Source organism: Gymnoscopelus braueri (genome assembly GCF_963280865.1).
Source record: "Gymnoscopelus braueri genome assembly, chromosome: 6".
Classification (NCBI taxonomy): Eukaryota; Metazoa; Chordata; class Actinopteri; order Myctophiformes; family Myctophidae; genus Gymnoscopelus; species Gymnoscopelus braueri.
The window spans coordinates 34,852,824-34,880,243 of record NC_137607.1 but is presented as its reverse complement, the minus strand read 5'-3'; the positions used below and the strand labels follow the sequence as shown (position 1 = coordinate 34,880,243).

General features: G+C 43.3%; 2 protein-coding genes across 5 annotated transcripts; both read left to right on the top strand.

Annotated features, from left to right (window-relative positions):
- Positions 1 to 191: 191 nt before the first annotated feature.
- rp2 (RP2 activator of ARL3 GTPase) lies at positions 192 to 9,062 on the top strand. Its single transcript, XM_080429741.1, has 5 exons — positions 192 to 500; positions 2,059 to 2,727; positions 7,315 to 7,429; positions 7,543 to 7,628; positions 7,728 to 9,062. The coding sequence occupies exons 1-5, from the start codon at positions 330 to 332 to the stop codon at positions 7,809 to 7,811; spliced, it is 1,125 nt and encodes a 374-aa protein (XP_080285867.1). The 5' UTR covers positions 192 to 329; the 3' UTR covers positions 7,812 to 9,062.
- A 1,751-nt stretch (positions 9,063 to 10,813) lies between these two features.
- On the top strand, positions 10,814 to 27,417 carry jade3 (jade family PHD finger 3). Of its 4 annotated transcripts, none has more exons than XM_080430796.1 (13): positions 10,814 to 10,989; positions 14,462 to 14,530; positions 15,101 to 15,160; positions 15,273 to 15,352; positions 16,452 to 16,609; positions 17,963 to 18,153; positions 19,363 to 19,574; positions 20,741 to 20,908; positions 21,143 to 21,259; positions 21,408 to 21,602; positions 21,815 to 22,081; positions 22,649 to 22,766; positions 23,369 to 27,417. In XM_080430796.1, exons 3-13 carry the CDS (start codon positions 15,112 to 15,114, stop codon positions 24,235 to 24,237), a joined length of 2,424 nt encoding a protein of 807 aa, XP_080286922.1. In that variant the 5' UTR covers positions 10,814 to 10,989; positions 14,462 to 14,530; positions 15,101 to 15,111; the 3' UTR covers positions 24,238 to 27,417. The 4 variants fall into 4 exon arrangements, with proteins under 4 accessions (XP_080286922.1, XP_080286919.1, XP_080286921.1 ...); XM_080430793.1 differs by having other exon boundaries at positions 21,803 to 22,081; XM_080430795.1 differs by lacking the exon at positions 10,814 to 10,989 and adding an exon at positions 12,700 to 12,766 and having other exon boundaries at positions 21,803 to 22,081.
- The last annotated feature ends 3 nt before the right edge of the window (positions 27,418 to 27,420 follow it).

The window sequence follows — 27,420 nt, the reverse complement described above, 5'->3', positions numbered from 1 at the left end:
GTACAAATATCCGAGCGTCACCCTGAACGCACCACAGGTCCACGCCTCTTGATCAGCGTCGCGCTGCTCTGATTGGCCAATCGCACAGAGCTACGAGGTATCGATTGGCCAGGAAACGGGAAGCTCCGCGTGCACGGCTCTGCTGCGTGCGTGCTGTGCGTGCGCGTATCTACGACAGCTTGAGGGGCAGGGCAGAGAGCCGAGAGAGGAACCAAGAAGCCTTGTAAATTAAAAGAGCAAACACTGAAACTGTCTCTCGATTGATCTCCACATTTAAATCTGACATAGTCGTTTTTTTTCGCCACATCTGAGACAAATAAGAGGTGACAATGGGCTGCTTCTTCTCAAAGAAATCCAGGAGGAAATTGGACGAAAAGGAGGATCCCATCACTACTCCCACAACAACGACTGTTGCTGGTGATACTCCAAACACTGTTCCCCTGGGCAATAACACCACCGAGGAGCCACCCAAACAGTACAGCTGGGATAAGCGAGAGAAGGTAAATACACGCCTAATGTAGTACGAACGGTGGCGCTTGAGGCGATGGATGGAGGGGTAGGTATTTAAGCTAAAGGTGATCAAACATCGACTTGAAAGGGATCTGCCATTATTAACCACTTGAACCCCAGCATCCATGTTCTGAGGGGAGCATTCCCCAGAAATAGCAGATCTACTACTGTGAGCTCGCCTTGTACATCTGCTATATTTGTGGTGAAGAGAGATGGTGTAGTGTAGACGGAAAACAGACCAAGTATAGTGTGACTTGGTGTTAACTCAGGTCAGTTTCACTAAGTCTAGAGGGTTTAACATTACATCATTCTTATGACATCCAGTGCTTCCGCTTTTGAAGTTTTACTGTGTGATCTGGTTCATCTATACTGTAGGTGTGGACAGTAATAGCATCTAACCCAGTGATTCTCCACCTTTTTATTTTCAAGCACTCCTCAGTTTGATATGCATTAGACCATGGACCCCCATTTGATATTTCTGGGACCCCAATCTAGTAAATTTCATTCCGAGAGTGTAGTGTAGTGTACATATTAAATGTGTACACCAAATTTTGGTTCCATTTGAATACTTTCAAGAGTTACAGATCTGTAGGTTCCCTTTAGTTCGGAACTATCAATAATTTAGCTGGGGGCCCCCTCAAACCTACCCAAGGACCCCTGGGGGTCCCCGAACCCCACATGGAGAACCACTGATCTAACCAGACATGTGGCTATATTAACATCAGCGTTACATGAATATTGACTGGAAAAAGGCCAGCAAATGTGTAGCAGAGTAACTCTTTGTGGTGCTCTGTTCAGGAGGTGGTTCACAAACCAGAGATTTAAGGTGCAAGAATAATGTGAGCAAACATGTTTCAGACATCAGACGTGTTGTTCGATCGATTGGAAGGACCACCCATGCATGTACACTTAAAGGTTCACTTCCCCCCTTTGTCACAGTGGACAGCGTTGCCCCCTTTGCTCTGTCCATGGATAGAGCTCATTATAGGATTAACGCCCCTACACGACAACCCCGCATGCTCTTCTGGGCTTGTTCGAGTGCTCAACGCATTCTATGAATTCCTAATTCGTCATTGCAAAGTTGAAACCAGAAAGGCAGACAGACCTGAATCCAAGCTCACTTAAACGCTCTATATTTAGTCAAACAGACCTAAGTTGCAACAACTGTACTTGGTCTGCTATTGTTTCCTTCTAATACCAAACCAGAAATAGCAGATCTACAAGCTCACAATGTGACAAGCTTGTGAGCTTGTAGATCGGCTATGTTTGGCGAATGTTCCTCCCAGAATATCGGGCGTTCAAGTGGTCTTAATAATCAGTCGAGTGAATGTTACGGTTCACGGAACAGATAGGGACAAGTGAACGTCTGAAATAGGACCTCAGTTCTCCTGACAACCTCAAATCACAAGGCTTCTGCTGCTGATTGTTCAGAGTAACGGTAGTGATTTCAAATGTTCTGTTTCCTATTCATAGGCCATAATGTATACATGCAATAAATAAAACCCAAATAAATAATAATAAATAAATACATTTTCTGTCTCTGTTCAGGTGGATCCGAAGGACTACATGCTGACAGGTCTCAAAGATGCTACTGTGGGTCGCTTGCCTGGCAAACTCAACGGGCAACAGTTTGTCATCCAAGACTGTGAGAATTGTAACATCTTCGTGCTCGACCACTCCGCCACGATTACGATCGACGACTGTGTCAACTGCCGCATCGTTTTGGGACCCGCGAAGGGCAGCGTGTTTTTCAGGGACTGCAAGGACATCAAGTGCGTGGTGGCCTGTCAGCAGTTTCGCACGCGGGACTGTAAGAAGATGGAGGTGTTCCTGTGCTGTGCCACTCAGCCGATCATTGAGTCGTCTACTGGCATGAAGTTTGGCTGCTTTCAGTACTACTACCCTGAGCTGGCGTTCCACTTCAAGGACGCCGGGCTCAGCATATTCAACAATAACTGGAGCAACATTCACGACTTCACCCCCGTCTCTGGGGAGACTAACTGGAGTCTGCTGCCAGAGTCGGCCGTGGTTCTGGAACATGTGCCGGCCCCAGACCCAGAGTCGGAATTCAAGTCTGTGCGAATCGCAGCTGATGCTGCACGCAGCATCGTGCCTTTGACGAAGGGAGGGAGGCGCAAAGACAGTGAAGAGTCCTGTTTGTTCGTATTCTTTTCTGGGGACTACACGACTGCAAACGCTCGCAAACTGATTGATGAGGTGAGGAGGAGGAGGAGGAGGAGGAGGAGGGGAGACTAGCAGTGAGACGCTGAGACCTTAATCGATGCAGGGTTGCTGCTTTTGACCTTTGGTTGAATTATGGAAGAATAGCAGACAGGGATTTATTATTTTATTCATTAGACTATGGCCTATGATATCTACCTTTTTTGAGTGTAAAAACAGAGCAAGTTTATCTTCATTTAACTAGGTCTGTGGTTCTCAAAGTGAGGTCCGGGGACCCCCAGGGGTCCTTGAAGGGGTTCCAGGGGGTTCTCAGCAAATTGAGCATCAAAATAATTTTAACCACTTTAACCCTATTTTATACTTTGGCTATTCAAAAATAGCCGATCTACAAGCTGACAACCACACACGTTGTCAGGATGTAGATCTGCTATCTCAGAATGTTTATTGAAAAATCGTGAACAAATGTAGGTCCTTGGCACAAAATCTTTGAAGATGGGGGTTTGTGTACAAATACATAATGAATTTGCATGTCCTTGACATGAAAATGTTTGAGAGTCACTGAACTAGGTGACACACAATCATCAGATCAACATGAGCAACACGCTCAGTGTGTTTGTATGAGTAAACACTGCCTACACGTACCTCCTTTGGGCCTGAGTGGGTGAGTCACCTTCCTGTGTGCTCTGTGACTTCTTTCCTTTGTGGTCAGCATAATACTGTATGCTTTTCACTGTGGGGTTTCTCCTGTCCAGGTGTCTGTCAAATTTAAATCAAACAAGAAAACATCAGAGAATCAAGCATAATAGAAATGTAGAAGTTGTTGGTCATAGATGAAAACGGAGGTGTCATAACTTATTTATAATGACTTACACTTTAATATAAGTGTTCCCTGTGGGAGAACACCAAACAATGCAGTCACTGGATTGGGGTCTATAGTTGATTTACACATATATGAAAAGGTATTAAATACCTCCGTCCAGAATGTAGTCAGTCTAGGGCACGACCAAAACATGTGGCTAAGGGTAGCTGGGCCCTGATTACACCTAACACAAGCTGGATCTAAATTGGGATAGAAAGGAGCTAGTCTACTTGGAGATAGATGCAACCTGTGTAAAACCTTGAATTGTATCAACCCATGCCTTATGCAAATTGAAGATGAATGTACCAGTGAAACTGCCGGCTGCCAAATTGAGACGGGCAGATCAATCCCTAGCTCTTCCTCCCAAGCCCTTGCTACATGATTAAGTGACGGGGAAGCTACCCTCTGGATGCTGTCATATACCCTAGAAACTATGCCCCTGCCTCCCGGGTCCCAGCTCAAGCACTCGTCCACCCAGGTACCCTGTGGAGTTGCCAGGGAAAAGTGTCTTATGATAAAACTACGTACTTGTAGATATTTAAAGAAGCTTGATTGTGGAATATCAAAATCCTTCTTCAACTGCTCAAAAGAAATGAAGTGTCCCTCTTTAAAGAGGTCCTTCACACACGTAATTCCCCTCCCATACCAAAGCTGATAGGATGGATCTGTGAGAGAAGGGCCTTTTTAAGTTTAAAGTGAATTCTGAACTGTGACCATATCCTCAAGGAACCCTGAATAACTGGGCTATTTGTCCTATGACGTTTGCTTAACGGTAGTGGGGCACAAATCAAAGATCCAAGTGATACTGGGCTACTCGCATGTTGCTTCATTGCCAACCAGGCTGGGGATTCATCCTCAGGCATATCAAAGACCCAAAACATCAGCATATGGATATTAGCTGCCCAATAGTAATACAAATAATTGGGTAACGCTAGGCCACCCTCCTCCTTCTGCCTTTCCAAAACTGTTGTGGAAGTTGAATGCTATTACATTACATTACATTACAGTCATTTAACAGACGCTTTCATCCAAAGCGACTTACAATAAGTGCATTCAACATAGGTAGGGAACGAAAACTACTAAATCACCAGAAGTCTTAAAGGTTTAATGACATTCACTTTTACACCACATTCAAAGTCTTTGTCCTGGTCCTTCAAAAGTGTACAAAAAGTTTTAAGTGAAAATTCCATTCCAGTGATCAATGGCAGGTGTTTTTCTCTCACATTTCTAAAGCCTTTTCAACTGCAATGAAAAAAGAAATCTTTGCCTGCGGGTGTCGCTGGTGAGGGATTTTGCCTGTCAATCATCGCCTCTGCTCCGCCCCCCCCAAAGGAAAGGATAGGGGAGGGGAGGGGCGAGGAGGAGAGTGGGCGGGATTATTTGACAGTGACCTCACTGTCGAAGGGCCAAGCTCAGATTACTTTTCAGCCTAATTATTCAGAAAACCCCAGACCACAGAAAATCCACTGAATGTTTTAAGTTCAGGTTTTTTGGGTGTAATTGAGGTCATAAAACCCCAAATAAAACATTGAAAATAAAAAAAGTGAAAATGAATGTCATGATACCTTTAAGTGCATTTTCTGCAAAAGCAAGCAACCAAGAGTATACCTAGCGCTAAGGTAAAAGTGCATTATATCAGCTACCTATTTCCTTAAACAGATGAGACAAAAATAGCAAAATCAAATGAGCAGGAGCTAAAACAAATAAGTGTATCGACTAAACAAGATCCAATAAAACAGTACAACAATAAAACAAGCGTTCGTACAACTAGTTAACAACAAGTAGGCCAGGCAGAGAGGATGGGTAGTGTTTCCTGAAGAGGTGGGTTTTCAGCCTGCGGCGAAAGATGCTATATTTTTTCATGATTAATCTAAGAAGACTATAAGGCTTGATTTGTACTCGGCTGCTTGTGGATGTCGCACACCAAAAAGAGTATTTATAGCTCATAATGTGTCGCAGTGTAACGCCTTATCTTATGAGCTTGTAGATTGGATATTTTCGGTGCGCAACACTGTGCAAACAAGTGTAAATCAGGAATGAGGCCTTTAAGTTTGAGGCGATAAACTGGTGCACTTGGCCAATAACTACCCAGTGCAGTGTTTTCTCCGAATTCCACACAAGAGCTAACAAAATATCCCATCAGCAGGAACACCGCAGCCATGGGTGTGATGTTCCTGGTGTGGGTGTCAGCAGTATTCCTCTGACTATGTGCAAGTTTGATTAATGCACTCATGGCAGCCATTCAGCAAACAAATATTATGTCCCTCTTCCCGTTATTTGTGCCACAGGGCACTCAAGCTGAGCTGGTGAAATAAATTACAATAAAAAACAGTGTTCTTGTGGACCCATCTTTTTAGGGTCCATCAATTACTTTGCTGAATACATTGACGTTTACAACCCTCAAACTTAAGAATTTAAAAGCCCCACTGGCCAATTAAGCCCTATATATTTCATCATACACAGACAGCGGAAATAACTGATCTACAGCTCAGCTATGTGAGCTTGTAGAACAAACAAGTTGGTAGGGTGTACAGAGAAGCACGGCTGCTCCGTACACCCAACCAGATCAAAGTAGTCTGAACCCCTGATGCCTGACTGACATTGCCAACCAAAATAGACAAATGAAGTGCCGTCACTGTGCGATGGTCATCTCCTCATTTGCACAACATCAACCAGATGAACAGTACGTTTTCTGTGAGGAAAATGCTGCTGCTCCCTGCCCCTTCTCCTACTCAACTGTACACAGATTGGCTCATACCTGACAGATTACAGGCAATGTCCAAGCACCAATACATTTTTGAATTGGGCTCCTGGCTTCTTCTGGGAGGTCCAACTACAGCTGAAAATACACACACACACCAAGAGGACTACCTCCGATACCCTCGCTGTTTTCAGCCAACCATTGATTTTTTTGTATTTTAAGCTTTACAGCCCGCACTTTTGATAGCAGGGCTAAAATTGTATTTGATGAACTGTGATTAATCACATAATCTAGTTAGTTAGAATTACTGAAATATTTCAAGAACCAGTGTTTAAAACCCATGCAATATTAGTGCTTTGAAAACTGGCACGTTTGGCTCTAAAGTGAAATGTCAAACAGTAGCCTATGATTTACTTCCTTGATATGAAATTCACCGTAAGAGATTGCATATAACTTCCGTTTTGTTCAATGAGGATTAACAAGCTCTAGAAAAAGCTCTGTTCACATGTATGGCTGATGGAATTAGCTACAGTACATAATGTAGTCACAATATTCTGTCAGTAGTCTAGTCCAATTTAACTTCATCACATGCAATCACAAATCCTGTCTACCTAAACATACCAGTGAATAGGGAAATACTTTGGTAGTTAACTGGTATTTGGTTGCTCTTAGTTTCTGCTGATCATGTGCTTTCAAATAGCCAAATGTGAGTCAGCCAGGAATTCCTAGTTTCATTTTCTTTGGCTCACCCTGAAAAGTGGAAGGATGCTGCATCAATGCCAAGTAAGCTGGTTTTAGTGTTATTAAACATACCACTACTTGGCTGTGCTGTCATGAAAACATTCCAGTTATGTTTCAGTTGACAAGATGTGCATTATTACTCGCATTAGAAGAAGTACTGTTGGAGTCCTGTTGCAAGTCTTACTCTTGTTGCTACTGTATTGGGCCGATACACAAGTTCTTGCTCACAAAATGCTGTGTGTGTGTGTGTGTCTGTGTGAGACACATGTGCGTATGTATGTGTGTTGAAGATTTGCATTGATTTCTGGTTTATTTTACACAGGTAGTTCCAAAGGGTTTGGTGTTGATCCAGACAAAGGAGGTCTCCATGCGACCCGAAGATGTGAAGAGAGTGTTCCAGGGCACCGCAGAAGATCTTGTGGAATGGGCCTCTAAAGGTATTTATTGATTGTCCGTTTTGTTCTTCTTTCCTTCTCCATGTGAGTGTGAATGCAGGATAATGTGTATGTGTAACCTTTTTGATTATTAAATAAATGTCTCATTGTCAAAGGCCCAGTCATTGCCCTAGAGTTGAGTGGAGATGGAGTTGTAGATGCCTGTAAGAACATTGCCAATGAAGTGTTCAGTGGAACCAAGGTAATACACTATACTGTAGTAGTTTTGATATCTCTTGGATAACTTTGCTCTTGATAGTTGCTCTGTTGGACTGAGCAAATGTTCTGTATTTCTTGGCAGGTTTTTGTTTCCTTGAACAAAAATACATCCTCTCGAGATGTGGACAACTTCTTCAACTTTGCTGACATGCAGATGGGCTTGTAATTCACAAGCCCATGAGCCAAGCGCATCAAAATTAAATTGCACATCAGATTGTAGATCAGATTTTGGAAAATCCAGCCACTCAGTTTGGATTGAATATCAGCTGTGTTTGATTACTTCCCTCCTTTCTCCCCCTTCTTGAAATCTGTTGGAAGGAAATAAATAATGACCTTCTTAAACAATGCCTTTTTAAAAGGGTTTTGATAACAATTGAAATGCTGAGGTTAGCTGTCCGTTTACAAAGATTAGTGTAAAAATAAGTTCCTCTTTCCTCTTAAAGGGCCATAGTGGTGTCATTATGTGTCATTGTCCATTTACATGATATTACACTCAATTGCTGTCATTTTTTTAATTATCTCGTTATGTTTTACATTTGCTCCTCACGAAATGCCATTCACTGCCATTCATGTTGAAAATGTTGGAAAAATGTGTTCTTTTAAGTGCTGCATTTCTAACAAAACATTTATCTTGCGTGAAAGCGTGAATTTCAGCCAACATCCACTCAATGAATTTTGAGCAAGCTTAAACATGCAAGAGATGTAAAAAAAAAATTTTAGGGAAAAGTATAGATTTATGTGAAATATGGGGCCGGAATTGTATATACTGTAGAATAGATAATGACACATAGTGACAAGTATAGACCTTTGACACAAAGAATACTATTTTGCTGTAAACCACTGTACACATGGTAGTTATGATCAGTGCTGTGAAGTGTGAATATTTATATTTGCTATGAATGGATTTGATAATTCTATTGCTTTTATCATATGAATGTAGACATTTGCTGTAAATGTAGTTATTGTTAACTCAAAAGCTTTGTTTTCTTTCTTTGCTATTTGAAAAAATGTCCTGTATTGAAAACTTCCGAGCACAAGAATATTTAATTACACATCTTTATTTCTTCCTCCCAGGATTTATTGGATGTCTGGTTTAGATAATTGTAATTCTGTGAATTTATGTCGTTTTCAATTATTCTGCAGTTGATCATTACATATTTGTTAATTCAGTAGCTGTTTGAACAATTGGACAAACATTTGATTGTAAAAAGTTGATATGTTCCACGGTACCTTTGTTTGTTCACGTTTACCTAGTATTGTACTTATTAAATATGAATATGGCTGGGATTATAATGTAGGGTAATTAATGTAATCAGAGTTTTATTTTGTAATATGCTTTGTTTTATACTCAACTGAACTGGTTTTGTATAGGAAACAATCACATGTGTTCTAAAAATAATTTGTAGTAAAAGTGTCCATGTGACTTCATTCTTTCTGTTCTTATTCTTCAAACACTCCATTTATTGCCCATGTGTATTCTCCAAGCTTCTGTATGTTTACCAATCCCAGTAATTAATAATTAACATGAGCGAGAGGGGTTTTCAAATGCAAGTCAGCTTCATGGCACATTATTTGAGCTTCCTCTATATTATGATTATGGGTACCATGGTGATGTGTGAAGTGCATCAGCAAGCTATTAACACAAACTAAAATACCATGGCAAGTTCAAGTTTTCATCACTGTAGCATGCATAACATATACAATACGAGTTTGTCAAGAAGCCCTTGTTACCAGCAAGTATCTACTAGATTACTAGATGGGCTATTTGTCATACTGATAAATCAATGTCATTCATGTAGGCTGATTGACACACCTACAGTATCTATAGAAATATTCAACCTTCTTGAAGCATCCTCATAACCAATCACTTGTGTTTGCATCATAGTGGTAGATGAGGGTGTGTACTGTATGTTGTAAGCCAATGTTTCCCAAACTTTCATTTCAAGGACCCACAGTTTACTATGCATTAGGGCTAGGCCACGGGCCCTCATAACTCTTGAGAGTGTACAAATGGACTTCCATTTGTACACTCAGAGTTACCAGTCATTTAGGGACCCCCTGGAACCCCCTCATGGGCCCCTGGCGATCCCTGGACCCCACTTTGAGAACCACTGTTGTACTAAGCACATGCAGACTGCCAGTCAAACAGATGGAGTTATCACTTTCAATTCAACTTGAAAGCCAGTGCTGTGATGACACCTAGTCAGAATTAAATTGTATTTATTAATACGAATTGTTTATACAAAGTTATTTAACATTGACAATATACAGGAAAAACGTGTGTGTGTGTGTGTGTGTGTGTGTGTGTGTGTGTGTGTGTGTGTGTGTGTGTGTGTGTGTGTGTGTGTGTGTGTGTGTGTGTGTGTGTGTGTGTGTGTGTGTGTGTGTGTGTGTGTGTGTGTGTGTGTGTGTGTGTGTGTGTGAGAGATAAAGTAACAGGCAAGTTGTATTTCTATAATATTTATATTACAAAGTAGGCTAATTCCAGGTTGTGCTGTTTGGATCTGGAGTTTAACTTTTTTAAATTATCATGTATTTATTTAGCGAATTCCAAGTCGCCGATCATGTAAAAGCAGTGGTGTAAAGTAACTAAGTACATTTACTAAAGTACTGTACTTGAGGTATTTTTTACTTTACTGGAGTATTTCCAGTTTTCAATACTTGTACTTTTACTCCACTACAATTATTTGACAACTTTGTTACTTTATAGATTTGGATTATTATTACAAAACATACCACTTCAGCTTTGTGTACATTTCGGCCATTTGATAGCAGATCTACAAGCTCAAAACGCGTTGCATCGCGACAGCTGTGAGCTTGTAGATCTGCTATTTTCTAAAGATTTGTATACATTTGAAACCTGTGAAATGGGACATTCTGCATAACGAGTACTTTCACTTTTGGTACTTTAAGTATATTTTGATGTCAATACTTTTGTACTTTTACTCAAGTAAATTTTGAATTCCGGACTTTTACTTGTGCTATTTCTAAACATTGCAGTATTGATACTTTTACTTAAGTAATTGAGTACTTTTTTCCACCACTGCAAGTCGCCGATCACGTAAAAGAAATCGAACCCACCTAAACTCCCAACAACACGATGAACGCGGTGGAGTTTAGGACCCGGCGCGACGCGCGGTACAATAGAGCTGTTGTGCCGTGGTGGTGGTGGTGGAAGGAAGAGAGAGATTGCATTGGAAATCCCTGCTGCTGTGGTGGAAATATTTCAACAAAAACAACCATTTCATGAACGCAGATCACCAGGATCTCTGTCTTATACGTTACGTACTCGAGACCGGCTTGCAACGACACCTCGGCGGCCACGAACTCCCAAGGTATTCAAGGTAAGAAAGGGTCCAAAGAACGTGAACAATATGCCCCGTGTGTGTTTCAGTGGCACTCGGTGTGTGAATAGAGGCCACACAGGGCCTTGTTCCCTTTATGACTTACCACACTCATATATACTTCACATCATCATAACGGTTGATAACGGTGTGTGAACGAGACCCGACACAATTTCAACGGGATCGTGCGTTGGGTTTATCAAACGGTTCACTCTGTGTGTGTGTGTGTGCGCGCGCGCGCTGTGAATGGGGTCTGATCGCACATAGAAAAAGAAGAGAAGGCCCCGATCGGATCGAGGAAGTGACATCTTTGTATGTCCTCCTCGGCGCCCATGTTTGATTCTCCTTCCCCCGCACACACTGCCTGGTCCTCCCCGGCTCCCGCAGCACGGCAGCGCGCTGTGCTTTGGCGCCAAGGCACCGCCGCGAAATGTGTGGCTTTGTTTTTAATTGTCGGGTTGTTGTTGTGTCATCTTAGGGCAGTGATTGTCAAACTTTTTAATTACAAGGACCTCCAGTTTGGTATGCTTTTAGTTAGGCCAGGGGTCTTCAACGTTTTTCAGGCCAAAGGACCCCTTAGCTGAGAGAGAGATGAAGCAGGGACCCCCCCACTACATATTGAATTCATGTTAAATGTGTGTTTTCAGACATTTAACGACTTGAACCCATGATGTAAACTTGACCTTTTGGATGGTTCGGTACTTGTTCCAATCTTTTTTCCCTGTAGTGTTGTACACCAAACCAACCTCTTCGCCGAAAATAGCCGATCTACTCTACAAGCTGTAGATCTGCTATTTTTGGCTAATGTTGTCCCCAGAATAGGGATACGAGGGTTCAAGAGGTTAATGTAAAAATAAAATAATAAACACAAAGATTTGGTGGCCCCACCGCAGTATCTCTGAGGACCCCCTAGGGGTCCCGGACCCCTTGTTGAAGACCCCTGCTTTAGGCCATGGCTGGACCCCCATGATTCATAATAGAGTGTACAAATGGAGCCATTTGCACACTATTATGAGTTATAGACATGTAAGGGTCCATTTGATTCCTAAACTATCAATAATTTACCTGGGAAACCCCTCAAAGGCCCATGGGGGTCCCCGGACCCCACTTTGAGAGCTACTGATCGAGGGCAGTGATTGTCAAACTTTTACATTTCAAGGACCCCCAGTTTGGAATACATTAGGCCATGGACCGCCATGACCCATTGAGAGTGTGTAGTACTACACATGGAATTCCATTTTGTACTATGAGTTATAGAGATGTAAGGGTCCATGTCCAGTTGGCTCCTAAACTGTCAGTCATTTACCTGGGGGACCCCCTGAAACTCCCTCAAAGACCCAGGGAAGTTAGGGAAGTGGATAGTGGCGTTTTATATAGGCCTACAGTGCAATACCACTAAACCCACCCTCAATTCCATATGAACACCAGACCACATTGATGCATGTTTGGTTATGCATAACCTCGGAGGTCATGATGATTTCCCCCCCCCATGCAACAACAAACAGGACGACTGAGAAAAAACGAGGGACCCAGCCCAGGGGCATACAAATTGTATTTCTATACATGTGCATTTTGATTTCTGCAAAAAGCACAATTGATGGGGCGAGGAGAGACCAAATAACTACAGTATGGATCATCTATAGTTCCTGGGTCTCCCCTAATTAACGTATATGAATATAAGGAATATGATGGGATGGAATTTGTGTTTTGCAGCTCACTTTGTCTCTGGGTGAACCTCATCATGATGCATCGTGTCTGTTTAATTCAGACATTGGATGTAAGTCTGAGGAACGCACCAGTTAATGCAATGTTCTGCATTAAGGAATGCAAACATTTTTGCGTCCATTGCAGATGCAGCCTGTGTGTGTGAGTCCTGAACTAACACTAACACGCCCTTTTCCTGTCACACATGCTCTGAAGATTGCCCCATTGTTCGATACTGTGTGCGTGTCATTCTGTTTTGCAGTGTTAGTGATTTTTTTCCTGCTTCTTTGGAACTTAATACAGTTGATTTCTAAGGCAACATAGTAGTGGCAAATTCAAAGCTCTGCCAAGGGTGTTTCTGTATGCATGGCTGGATGCAGTGCTATTCAACAACACTCATTGTTGCCAAATGCAAAGAACTGACTTGGATGAAGCGAAAGCAAAGGAACTTAGCTTTTGGTTTTGTACGCAAGTCCAATTAGATCCAAGCACTGAATATTTCTGAACATTTTGTATTTTGAGTGTACAGAAGCAGCTCTGTAAAAGGGAGTGAGGGGGCTTTTCACTGACTGACAGCAAGATGCAGTTGTGGACATTTACAGATGGCAGGGACAGGACTGTCTGCCTCTGGTGTGTTTTAGTGCTTTTACACACACACACACACACACACACACACACACACACACACACACACACACACACACACACACACACACACACACACACACACACACACACACACACACACACACACACACACACACACACACACGTATTACTATACTTAAGACGGCAATTTTATGAATGGCATTTTTCAAAATGTAACCCTAACCCTGAAGCCAAAAATAGCAGATCTACAAGCTCACAACACGTTGCAGCGTGACCAGACAAGCTTGTAGATTTGGTATTTCCGGTTCACGACACCAGCGTGCAACTAATTATGAATCGGCATAACTCTGACCCTAACCCGTAAACCTAACCTCTAAATGCCTAATCCTAACCCTAGCCCCAACCCTTTTAAACATAAAACAACCATTTATCTTGTGGCGACCAGAAAAACATGCCATTTCTCAAATTCTACTATAGTTAACATTTGGCCCTCACCAGTACACACACACACACACACACACACACACGCACGCACACGCTGATTAGTGTGGCTTAAGTGGTGATCTGTGGTCATGGATGAGAATATGTCTGTAAGGCTAATCTGATCAGTGTTGTTAACTAACTTGTTGCTTATACAACTTTCTTTAGCCTCTGGGTTTATGTTCCGCTCATATGGGAGTATGCAGTAGCATGAAATGGGCTCCATGCTTGTTTTCCCCACCCGACCCCTCCTGCCCTCATGGGGAATGTATGGCACGTCCTGTCTGTTGAAACAGCGTACTGTATCCGGGGCTTCTGGGGGTCTGAGTCCCTCTGTGTGTGTGAAAGAGAATTATAAGGGGCCTTAAAGTTGATCCCAACAACCACTCTGATCTCTCTTAAGGCCGGTGAGTCACCCTTGCTAGTTGTGCATCGTTAATACTTTAAGCTTCGACCCCTAAACGGCATAAAACAAACCAGCTTTCATCAAAGAGAGGCCTGTCCAGCCACCGAGGCTTAACAAATCACTGTGACACAATGGACACATTCCCAGATGCATGGACAGTGTACTGTACAGTATGCAGCCTTTTAACTGTTATCTGCACCTACCTGTTGTTGTGTGTAACTGTGTATCAAGCCGCCTTATAGACTGACGGACATTTCTTTTTTTTATTTGCAGAGATGAGAAAAGGTTGTTTGGGGTTTATCAGAGGAATCCAATAGCGTGCTTATGGATTTGAAATATATGGTGAGTGAGAGTGTCTAATGTTCTGAGCATGCTGAGGTCTGTCAGCTCTGTCTCTTTCCCCTAAGGTGGGCCAGGCAGAGCCAACCCCCTACATTACCTTTTAACATGGTGTTTGAATTAATTATTTTGAAAGGGGTGACTGTTTGCGGTTTTTAGCCTTTAGGTTTTCACACTGTCCTACAAAAAAATAGGCTGTGCCCTTTTAAAATGTACCGGTAAGTCTTTGATAAATGACCAAAAGGTATTTTTTTTGTGTCAGAGTGGAGTGGTTTCAAAAGGTTTTTTTTATATGATGTGGCTCACTTTCTATCTGCTTACCAATCACAATAAAGTCTTGTGATTTCTGGCTCAGCCCTCTTCAAATTGCCCATTGCTTAGCCTAAAGTAAGCTTTAAAATGAGCTTCATCCAGGTGGAGCTCTTTGACAACGTTGTGATTTGCCCCGTACCGTTCTCGGGGGGTGGATCAGGATGATCTTCCATTTTCAGCTGAACATACCCTAAGGCTGTATTTTGTTTGTAATCTCATACTAGTTTCTCTCCCTGATCCGTGTTTTCTCCTGTCCCGCAGGATGCTACAGGATGAAACGCCATCGGTCTTCCAGCAGCAGTGACAGTTCTGACAATGAGAGTAAGAGACCTGCCTGTAAAAAAAACAAAACATAAGATACCGGAGGATTCCATGGCATTTAACCTCATGTTGTAGTTTACTTTTTTCAACTGACACCCCATCTTTTATTCAGGTCCCTCAACCTCCTTCTGCTCCAACAAGTATGGAAGTAAACCTGGAACCCCCGCCTCCAACCACAAGAAACCGGCAGAGGTAATCTAGGTCTTCTCAGCCGAGGGGGACCATATATTCAGCCCCTCAAACCGGGACCCTTAAATCAATGCTCACGTTCGTTATGCACGCACGTGCCCATTCATGCACGCACACGCCCACATATACGCACCATAGGTGTTGCATACTGACAAACATCAGCCTCAGCATTGAATTCAGATACGCAATGCATTTGTTCATGTTTTCTGATGGGTTAGGTTATGTTTACATGAAAAGAACTATTCAACCACTTAAAACAACTATTTTTATTATTTTTATTCTGGAAAAAAACAGGACAATTTTGTAGTGAATGTTGAAAACCGGGACATATTGGTGTTTCAGAGATATTTGTCGGGGACTCGGGCACGCAGCTTGAAATCGGGACAATCACGGCCAAACCGGGACGTCTGGTGACCCTATTTTAGCCCCAAAGAGAGATGAGACACAATTTTAACCCATTCAATCCGGGAAAGCATCTGTGTCATTTTAGTTTTTTGCGTTTGCTATTCAAAAATAGCACATATACAAGCTTGTATGTCTGCTATTTTTGGAAAATCTTGAAAGTGTGAGAACTTCCGATTTAGAAGACATTTGTAGAATAGATCTCAGGTCTTAATTAACCTTGCGTCACCAGACTTTCCACCTCGGAGGAAAGTCTGGTATTTGTTCTAAAACTAGCCATGTGATCTGGTTTAGAAAAAAGGAAAAAAAGAATTGTGGTTCCGGTGGTTTGGCGTAGCATTGTTTTTGTTCCCCACATAATACGATCAATTTGTTTAGTCTCGCTAGTCACGCTACGAGTTAGAATAAAAGATGGACATACCAAACGATTATTATACCAAAAGAAACTAAACTATTTTACCAAACTAAACAAGTTTTAAACTAGGGGAATCATTTTATAGATCCACGGCGCCGGTGGTTCCGGTCACTGGTTCCGGCCACCTGATGACGTAATGATGACGTAAAGTTATTTTCGCTCCGACCGGATCAGAAACCCGAAAATGGTATTGATCCCAGGCTAGGCCTTAATGGGTTAATACATGGCAGGCTTCTGACCCCTCCCTCTTTCTCTCTTCATCTCTCCCCCTCTCTCCTTTTGTAGGTGTTCAGAAAAGACCTGATCAGTGCTATGAAGCTGCCTGACACGCACCATGTCTCTCCAGAGGACTACTACCTGCTGGCAGACACATGGAGGCAGGAGTGGGAGAAGGGGGTCCAGGTGCCTGCCAGTCCAGACACCATCCCACAGCCTTCAGTCAGGTAAAGCTGCTCCTTCCCTGCAGACTTACACACCAGGAGACCCGCTTATATTTATAGACCCTTTCCTTCACTTGTATTCCTCTTACTAATTAAACGCTTGTTGCACACGGCCCAGAGAGCCTGTTGTTCAGACCAGTGGTTCTCAAACGTTACTAAATTGATTGTATTTGGCCGCGGACCCCCATCTGAAATTGTTTTTTTTGCCAGGGACTCGCAGAAGAGAAGATTAGTGTTAAAAAATTCTAAATGATTCAAAATCCCCCCCCCAAAAAAAATGATTTCCCCAATTCCTTTCAAAATTAGCCGATCTACAAGCTCGCAGTGCGGCACGAAGTGACGCACTGTGAGCTTGTATATCTGCTATTTTTGAATAGTCAACGTATACGTGGTTAAAATGATAGTGATGCTGTATGAACTCATTTAGCTGGGGACCTCCTGGAATCCCTCCAAGGACCCCTGGGGGTCCCCGGAGATGACAGTTGCCCACATTTTTAGGCCTGTCACAATTATTACATAATCACTTAATCGAAATTATTTTAGGTAATCGCAATTATTGTCAGAATCGTTTCCATTCATATGTGTTCATTTATCTGTTGGAAAAATAGCAACAGCGTGTAGATCGGCTATTTCCGCTATTTATTGAAAAGTTTTGAAGGTATTCAATTATTAAATGCATGGCCTGTTCTGGTCAGGCTAATGGGTACCAGTCATTGTCAGTCATTTCTTTGTATATTTTAAGTTATTTGTCCTAATATCTGCCATGTGTAGTTTTTGTTTACAAAGCCTGTTTTCTTTCTTTTTTTGGGTAAACTTTATAAATTTCAATACAGCAATGGCATTGATATTAAAAAGGAAAATTTACTTGTAATTTGCACTTTTGAATACTTGAGTATTAACTTGAGTTATATAATACTTTGTCCACCGCTGTCTCCAGAGTAGGGATGGGACAATAATCATTATCGTTTATCGTGATAAAAAAACACAAACCATAATCGTATCGCGGAGATTTTATGCTATATTTTTATGTCATATGCTAGGATGAATTTGCTTTTGTTGAGATGCAAATTCAGTACCACTTAAACCCTCTGTACTTGATAAAACGGACCTGTAAAGAGCGCATTTGGTACGCTCTTATTTCACTCTACACAAATTGATTTGCCAAAAATAGACGATCTACAAGCTCGCAACGCATCCCCAGAATAGGGATGCTGGGGGTTCAAGTGGTTAATAAAAGTGGCATTTTAGGTTTTAAGCATAATATTTTGATTATCGTGATAACATCGTTAATCACAATAATGTTTTGCCACAATAATCATGACATGTAATTTTCTTATGGTCCCATCCCTACCCCAGAGTCATTGCAGAGAAGCCCAAGGAGGTTCTGTACTGCAGGCAGAGGAAGTACATCCAGTGCTGGAGCCAGGACGCCACAGAGACGGGCTACGTCAACATCAAAGAGCTGGCTGAGGGTATGTGTCGCTACGACCTGGACGACATGGACCTCTACTGGCTGCACGTGCTGAACACAGAGCTGGACGTCATGGGTAAGACACAGGACCATAACCACTTGAAGCAGTGGCTCTCGAACTATTTCATTTCAAAGCCCCCCCCCCCCCCCCCCCATAACACCGAGAGTGTACAAATCGGGAGTTGTACACTCTCAGAGTTACAGATCTCTTAAGGGTCCATTTGAAACCCCCTCAAGGAAGCCCGAGGGTCCCGCCTGGACCACACTTTGAGAACCACTGTCTTAGAGGGTTATTTTACTTTAACACACTTCTGGGGTCATTTTCACGTCTACTCGGTCTTTATTGTGCACCCCAGACAGCTTTTAAGTTGCTTGATTCAGTATTTAGATTTTTGATATCCATTCGATCAGACGTTAACACATTAACCGCCAAGAACGTAGTCCTACGGTCCGTTAAATCCAACTGTTAAGCGCCGAGACCGTAGCCCTACGGTCCACGGTCTTTTCGCGCTATTTGGGATCCGGTTTTGACGATCACGTCCGCTCCCATTCTACAGACGAAACTGAAACTCAATTCTCTTCCTGTAGTTTTTTCTCCTCGCATTTCACTGTTTAACGTAATCCGCTCTAACTACAACATGGATGCCCCGTTTGACACGTGATTTTCACTGGGAGATACGTTGAGATGTCGCGGATGTAAACAGACCGTGTACGGCTCAATCTTAAGGATTTTAACAAGATCTATGGCGACATGAAAAAAACAAAAAAACAACAAAAACACCTTGGCACTGGTGAGTACATTATGAGATTAACCTCTGGCGGTCGATGTGTTAATACTTATATAGCGTTTTTCTTAGTACCCAAAGTTGCTTTACAGAACAAATCCAAATAAACAACTTTATTAGGAGGGAAAAAAGTTAAAAGGCTAAAAACATTAAGCCAAGTCTTAAAAGCAGAAAGGGAGATTTGGTTTGAGCTAGGCGGGGAAAGCAAGTCTGAAAAGGTGTGTTTTGAGGGAGGCTTTGAACACTTCAAGGGTGTGTGTGAGGTGGGAGTGGGTTCCAAAGGGAGGGGGCTGCAACTGAAAAAGCCCTGTCAACCCAGGTGCTTGCTTTGTTTGTTTTTTGGGGAAGTTGAAATCTATTCTGTGTTTTACTGGGAGCAGTACAACTGCAAACTAAACTGCTCTAAAAGTTGAAGTCGTCACAGTTTCCGCTGGCGTTGTTCTCGACGTGTCTTCCTTGTGGTTTTATAAATTGTTATTTAATTGGCCTTCCTCTCTCAGGGGAGGAGCCAGTTAACGAGCTAATGATGGAGCGAGCCATGGAGGCCCTGGAGAGGCAGTGCCATGACAACATGAACCACGCCATCGAGACGGTGGAGGGCCTTGGCATCGAGTACGACGAGGACGTCATCTGCGACGTGTGCCGTTCCCCCGACAGCGAGGAGGGCAACGACATGGTGTTCTGTGACAAGTGCAACATATGTGTACACCAGGTAACTCCTTTGACCTTGTCGGCAGATGGTGATAAAGTCTAGGGCAGTTAGTTCTCAAACGTATTCGTGGCAAAGACCCCCAAATTGATATTTATATTATATTATACTTCTGGAAATGTTTCATGCCAGGGACCCCCAGAAGAGATGATTTGTGTTAAAATAATTCAAATTTATTAAAATTGTCCAGACATTTTTCAAAAATAGCACAGGTACAAACAAGCTCGTAGATCTGCTGTTTTTGAATAGCCAACGTGTAAATGGATAAAGTGGTTAAAATGATTGTGATGCTGTGTTAGCTACTTTTGCTGGTGGACCCCCTGGAACCCCCCCAAGGACCCCTGGGGGTTCCCAGTCCCCACTTTGAGAACCAATGGTCTAGGATCTCTTGTTTCAAGGGTGAAGCATCATTGCTAGAGATGGTTTAATATGTTGGCCAGGGTAGACTATTGCACTGTTCTTTGTCCTTAGTTCAAGGTTGATAGCATGAGGAAAAAGTGCATCAAGTGTTTTGGTCATGCAACCAGGCACCGGTAATCTGAGTTCCCAGAAGTTTTCGCCAGCTCGGCGAGGAACTTCTGGGCCAGAGCCCTGGTATTTGTGGGCGGGATGTAACTTACGCTCAGAATCTGAGCGGACACGCCTCTTACCGGTCTGAGAGCTGTGCAACTCGTCTAAAAAGTCCAACAAGAGGCAAACAGCAGTACACAACAATGGCGGCCGCAATTTCTCAAGGGGAAATTGCTTCCCGTCGATCCTATTTAGATGCAACACCCAGTGCATGTGGATCCCGCCCCCTTTTCTTCATTGGCTGTTGATTTGAATCACAACGCAGTGGCCGCGCCCCTGCTGTCCAAGCTCCGACGCAATGCCTCCCAGACTAAGGCACCGGTGATGTTGACACTTGAGCACAAAAAAGTTATATTTTTAGTCTCTGTCTAAGGAGTTATCCTTAAACTTTGTCTGGAGTGCCAGTCTTTTTTCCACCCTTTTTAATCTGTATTGGCAAATATCCACATTGTGAGGTTGTAGATGTACTGTTTTTTTTCCAGAAATTTCTGAAAAAGAGAGTTTTGCCCAAAATGGGGCCACCAGTTTGAAAGTGGTTTTAAATGTAGGTGGCCTGTTGTCCCAGTATATGACCAGAACATGCTGCTCTTCTCCTCCAGGCCTGCTATGGCATCGTCAAAGTGCCTGTTGGAAACTGGCTGTGCAGGACCTGTGTTCTGGGCATAGACCCACAGTGCCTTCTGTGTCCCAAGAAGGGGGGTGCCATGAAAGCCACACGAGCGGGCATCAAGTGGGCACATGTGAGCTGTGCTCTGTGGATACCAGAGGTAAATACTTCCATTGTTGTTCTCTATAAATGTTTTTTGTTCTTCTTCTTTTCAATAGCCATTCATCCTTCTGTACACATTGGGTGTAGTATATGCGTGTTGTATGAATGGAGTTTTTCAAATGCTTTCTTTGTGTATATGGTAGGGATTACCCTACTCTTTTTTTTCCTGAAGCACATTGAGTTGACTTTGTATGAAATGTATTATAACTAAACTTGTCTTGACATATTGTAGGTGAGCATAGCGTGTCCAGAGAGGATGGAGCCCATCACCAAAGTATCCCACATTCCACCCAGCCGCTGGTCGCTCATTTGCAGTCTGTGCAAACTGAAAACGGGTGCCTGCATCCAGGTGTGTGTGTGTGTGTGTCAGTGTGGGGTGCATGTACAGCAGTGGTTCTAAAACCTTTTGGGCTCAGGGCACCTCTGTAAAGAATTTCTCTAATCCAGGGCACCCTTAAGTAAATAGTCGATTTAAAATCCCATCCCCTCTGTCCCAGTGCTCCGTAAAGAACTGCACCATCCCATTCCACGTGACGTGCGCCTTCGAGCACACCCTGGAGATGAAGACCATCCTGGACGAGGGCGATGAGGTCAAGTTCAAGTCCTACTGCCTCAAACATAGCAAGTCCAAGGACGGCGAAGCGGGCCTGAGCCCAGCGCGCCCCAAGCCGCCCCCCACTGAGACCGAGAAGGTGGGTAGAGCTGCAACTATCCCTTATCTTCTCAGCGATTGTTCTATTGATTCATTCTTTGACTAGTCAAATAATCTAGAAGCATTTTATTTTGTTTTATTTTTATAATCAACTAAATTGATTAATCTGATTAACCCCTATTTAATACTTCAACAACAGTATCACGATTTACATGGATTAAGTTTGATGAACTGTTGCAGCACCCCCTGCAGGTGGGCCAAAGAGCCCAGAGGCTAAAGGAGCTGGAGGAGGACTTCTACACGCTGATCCAGCCCGAGGAGCTGGCCCACAGCCTGGGTCTGTCCCACAGCCTGCTGGACTTCATCTACCAGTACTGGAAGCTGAAGCGCAGGAGCAACTTCAACAAGGCCCTGCTGCCCATCAAAGAGGGGGAGGACAACCTGCTGCTGGAGCCCCAGGAGGACAGCATCCACACGCGCATGCGCATGTTCATGCACCTCAGACAAGACCTGGAGAGGGTAAGGCCTGCTGCGCTCCTTTTGTTCAAATGTCACTTTTCTCTGTAGAGGACACTGGACTGGCTTGCTGTCAATCACAGCTTGTTGCTCTAGATCAGTGGTTCTCAAACATTTTTAGCTCGAGACCCAAAAGATCATTTTGATGTGTCCCCGGGACCCAAACCATGGGAAAATAGCTGATCTACAAGCTCGCAACACATCGCAGCTTGTAGATCTGCTATTTTCACTACGTACTTCTTTAAAGTATATTTTTCCCTCTAATGAATGGATTAAAAAAAAAAATATCTTCTGAAATAACAATAATTAAAAACAAAATGTAGGAAACAAAAGGGATATTTACTCGCGACTCATAAAAATGGGTCCTGACCCAGTGTTTTAGAAATGGTGCTCTAGATCACCCCAAAGCATACGTGATGGATTGTAAATGATTTGGAGCGAAAGTTTTGAACCTAATAAATTTTTTTTTCCTGCATGTAGATTAGAATGAGGGGAAAATGGCTTAGTTGGTAAGGCAGGCAAAACCCTTTCCATGAGATCAACTTAAAACATATTTAACTCTTTTTACAGGTGAGGAACTTGTGCTACATGGTGAGTCGCAGGGAGAAGTTGAAGCTTTCGCAGAGTAAAGCCCATGAGCAGATGTTCAACCTGCAAGTCAAGCTACTCAACCAGGAGCTCGCTGCTGGTGAGTCATCTGTTTTTCTCTTTCCTATTACAACGGCCACGTTGCATTTTGCTTGTGTCCGTTGAATCAGTTGCATCTATACATTATCTTCTTAGTGATTTATTCTATCCATTACTTCTTTGATTCATCGAATAATCGAGAAGTGTTTTATTTTATTGCGTTTATCAGAGCAATCGTCACTGAGTTCTGTCCATTTGAAGTGTTAAACACTGCAGTAACACTGTGCCCCATATGTGTGCAATTCAGTTTTTTTGGTGTGACTATTCTCATGGCAGAACCCTGAACAGTGTTTATGCCAAGTTTGGTGCAGATTGTGAGCATCGGTGCGCCTGTGGCCTCACGTGGTCCTGGTGTCTCGTGGCAGACCCCTGAACAGTGTTTGCGCCAAGTTTGATCTGCTATTTTACTATTTTAGGATGTTTTTGAAATGTGATAATTTTCACCTATATGACATGCCCAAAATAGGGATCAATTATTAATCGATTATTTTATTAAATTATCTATTATTTTGTTATAATCAATTAAATCGATTTGTTCGGAACAGTTGTACCCCTAGTTGAAGTATCCTCACAGAATCCTGAATCGTGCTGTGTTTCTTCCAGGTCTTCCTGTGTCGTTTCCCGTGGAGAGTATGCTGTTCCGACCTCCTCCCAGGATAACCCTCAAGCTGAAGATGCCCAAAGTCTTGAGTCTGGGAAATGGAAAGACCAGCTCCAAGTCTGGCAACGGGCCCCTGTGTCCGGACAACAGTGTGAATGTTCATGAACACAGTGCGGGGGGCCTGGGCCTGGGGAAGCCTCAGCTCCACGGGTTTGGCCGGCGAGACGAGCGTTCCAACGGACTCCTGTCGTCCTCAAGCCACTCCCACAGAGACGGAGGCTTGGCGAGCAGCCCCGCGTTTCCCGTCAAGCCGACGGGAAAACCCTTAGCTCTACACGCCGCCCTCCACGGTCACTCGTCCAACGGTAACGGCAAATTGGACCAGGAGCGGGCGCGGTCGGGCAAATCCAACGGCCTCATGGAGAGCTTTGTGTGTCAGAAGGACAGATCTTGCCAGACCCCCAGTGAACAGGACTCCTCGACGGAGGGACTGGGAAAGGGAAACGCGGCGAGCGGTTTCCGCAAGTCCACCATGGAGCACTTCAGCAGGTCCTTCAAAGAGGCCACTGTGAGCCTGATACGGACCACGGAGGACATGCGTGTCTCCGACAAGTTGTCCCGTAAAGGCTTGGGCAAAGACAGGCTCTGGGCCAAGCCGGTGTCCGAGCACCAGCAGGCCGGCGCTCAGTCTTACCAGGAGAGCGACGGCTACTGCCCCGACCTGGAACTTAGTGACTCGGAGCCAGAGGCCAAGGGGAGGCCCTATAGACAGGTGAGGGCGTCGCCGTCGGATGGCCCAGTGGGAGGCTACGGAAAGGGGGCGAGTCGCGGAAAGCAGTCCCTGGGCTCCAGGAACCCGGTCCAGAGGTGACGGCCGCTTCTGCACTTCAAGCCGCCGCCGTGGCACTACAGCGGTTCTCCTAAGTGCCAGGCCGTACCTCTGAACACAGCTCTCTGTTGGGGGGTGGCCCGTCCGTCGTGGGGGGCACGATTTCAGGGACCGGAGCCAAGCCCAAAGACTGATGGTCTTCTATCCAGGGGTGTAAGTCACAGGAGCACAGCAGCAAATATGCGGTGGGGCGCCGTAGACCGGATCGTCACCCAGGGGGAGACACGGAGATGCCATTGTCTAAGCTTTCGCTCGGTTCCAGAGCAGCCACCTCTTATACCGGCTTCTGACATTCACAAGTTTGGCTCGTCTTTCCTGGCTAGCAGTTCTTTTGTACTCTGCACATCTTGAATTTGTATCAAACAATCCTCATGTCCTACACATAGGTTAAACTTACCTTGGATGAGTATAGTTGTTCATATGCTCTTATATGATGTACAAATTGGGATGTAAATGATTTGCGTAGCTTGGTCGCAGAGCCTAAATTCTATTGATATTTCGGGGGAAAGGAAATGGCACTCAAAACACTGTCACCCTCGTACAGCTTGACTGGGTGCGTTTCTGTAAATCAAACTGTGCCACGTCAAATGGAAAACCCTTGTAGTGAAGGTTATTATGCCTGATCTATACTTGGTCGCGCACTGAAAATGGCAAGCTCACATTCTTTTGAACTTCTAGATCGGTTATTTTCGGTGCACAACACTGGCGTGCAGCTAAGCATAAATCAGGCCTTAGCGTCTTCTGAGCCTGTCATTCTCGTCCTCTCTCTCGCTCTCTTATTTCCGTGTTACAACTAGCATGCGTTCCCTAGTTTTGGATGAGGCTGACATCTTCTGTCACATGTTCTTTTGCTGTTCTGCCATTTGTCAAAGTACGGGATTCATTTTTTAGTTTTTAACCAAATGTTTTATATGTAGGGAATCCAAGTTTACATTATTCCTACTATTTCCAGAATTGTTGAATGCATTCAAGGTGTTGCCTCTCAATGGCTGGAAGTGGCTTGTTATTAGAACGTATAACTCACTGGTGTGTGATTTTAGCCATTGACTGACTGACTGGATGTGTACAGCTTCAGACATTAAGTACTGATCTAGAATATCTGAGCCAGTCCTCAAATTATATCGAAGTCAATATGACTTTAGAGAAACTGTTCTCAAATCAGTCAGGGATAGTCCTTCATTATGCACACAGATTTAGATTCTATGGGCATTTTGTTTTAAATGAAAAGAACACCCATTTTCAACCTGATCTTCATATAATTGGCCCTCACAAATGCTCATATAAGATGGCACCATTTCAGTCTACTCACTTTATGTCTCAGAGATGGGCTGTGGACAGTTCAGAAATGGGGATTCCAAGCTAATGCAAACTACAGTCTTTCTCTTACTGGAAAGTTGGCATGCTAAATAAAAGCCATTGTTCTTGTATCAGTAAAAAAACAACTTTGAAATATTGTTTGAAATTACACACTTATGACTCATTTTCAAACCATCCACACTCCACCTCTTGAGACACACAGCATGTAGACAGAAATGGCACTGTCCGATAGTGGAACTAGTGAGGCCCGTATATGGAGACTGCTCCCGTGGACATATTTAAGATGTATTGTACGTACATTCGCTGTTAGTCGCAGACACTACTTGACAGACAAAACAAAAAAACTGTTATAACTTTCATTTCACGACACCTTCGCTCTATCTTGAGTCAGTTGTTTTTGTTGAGGTGTCGTGACAGCTGGTGGAGTGTCTACTCTGTCGACCAACGCCAGTGCTTCTGTAGCTGAAGTGAGAGGTTTTCAAGTGGTGTTTCACTTTACATTCACTACCGCACACAACGGCCACTTTCACAGCAGGCAGCCTCTGAGGCTGGATGTCTACTGCCACTTCACTTTTTACATTTTTAATCCCTCACCCCGATTCTTTTAAATTCTAAGCTAATTTACAAACATAACCAAATCCATTTGGTTACATTTGTACACACTCTGAGTTACAAATGGATGACTTATTACTGAAGATTTTACTGTGCAGGCCCTAATCGCAGACACACGTGAAATATGACAGAGACAGAAGACATGCGAGCTGTAGCCTTAATTTCAGTTTGCGTTTGATGCAAAACTTGACTGACACAAACTTTTGGCTATCATCTGCTGTAGCGGTCATTGGTTTCTGACTCGGAACACTACTAAAGCATACATGCTGTAAAAAAAAAAAGAAGAATCACACTCATGCCAAAGTGACATGGCACTTTTAAGTGCTGACCTGACTGAGAGCAGTGAATCATTTTAACAAACATGCTACTATAACAGTGTAGTGCACCAGTGGTTCTCAACCTTTTTTAGGCAGCGACCCCCCCTAAATGAATCATATTTGAACTGGGGACCCCCCACCCTGACAAGCACTTGGAATTGTAGGAGTTGATGCATTCCATTTGGTTTGACTCGGTTCCATAGATAAATATTGTGAAAATAGCCGATCTACAAGCTCATGACACTTTGTGAGCTTGTAGATCGGCTCTTATAGAGCGTGCAGCTAGAGGCTCTTGCCTCTTATATTTTTTGACAATTTGACCAATGTTTCACCAGTTTTTTTTTTAGGTATTAAAAAGGTCTTAAAAGTCCTTAAAATGTCACTTCACTGTCATCTGGTGTAGTGGACCAGTGGTTCTCAAAGTGGGGTCCAGGGACCCTCTGGGTTCCAAATAGACCCTTATGGGTCTGCAACTCTTGAGTTATGGGGGTCCTTGCAATTAAAAAGTCTGAGAGAACCACTGTAGTGGAGTAGATCTCGATTGCCGATTAGGATTAATTGCTTAACACTATTCCTCCGTCTCTCCTGGTTGTGTATGTTCTGTTCTCCATGGCCTGTTGGTTGCACTGGTTTTCTGTGCAGCATAAAGTTAATGCTGTCCATTTTTGTACCAAGAATCTCCAAAACAGAAATGTTTTTATGTTATTTTTTGTTATTTTTGTTGTGCGATTCTGCCAGCAGCCAATGACAAACACTGTATGTATGTGGATTATAAACGGCAGAAAGGTGCATACTTTTAGAGCAGCACCTTTTAGGAACCCATATTTTACAATAAAACAGTTCAAGAACCTATGTATTTTCACATGTTATGTTTTTCTGGAAAGTGCATTTTTAAATAAATTGAAAATGCTGTATTGCT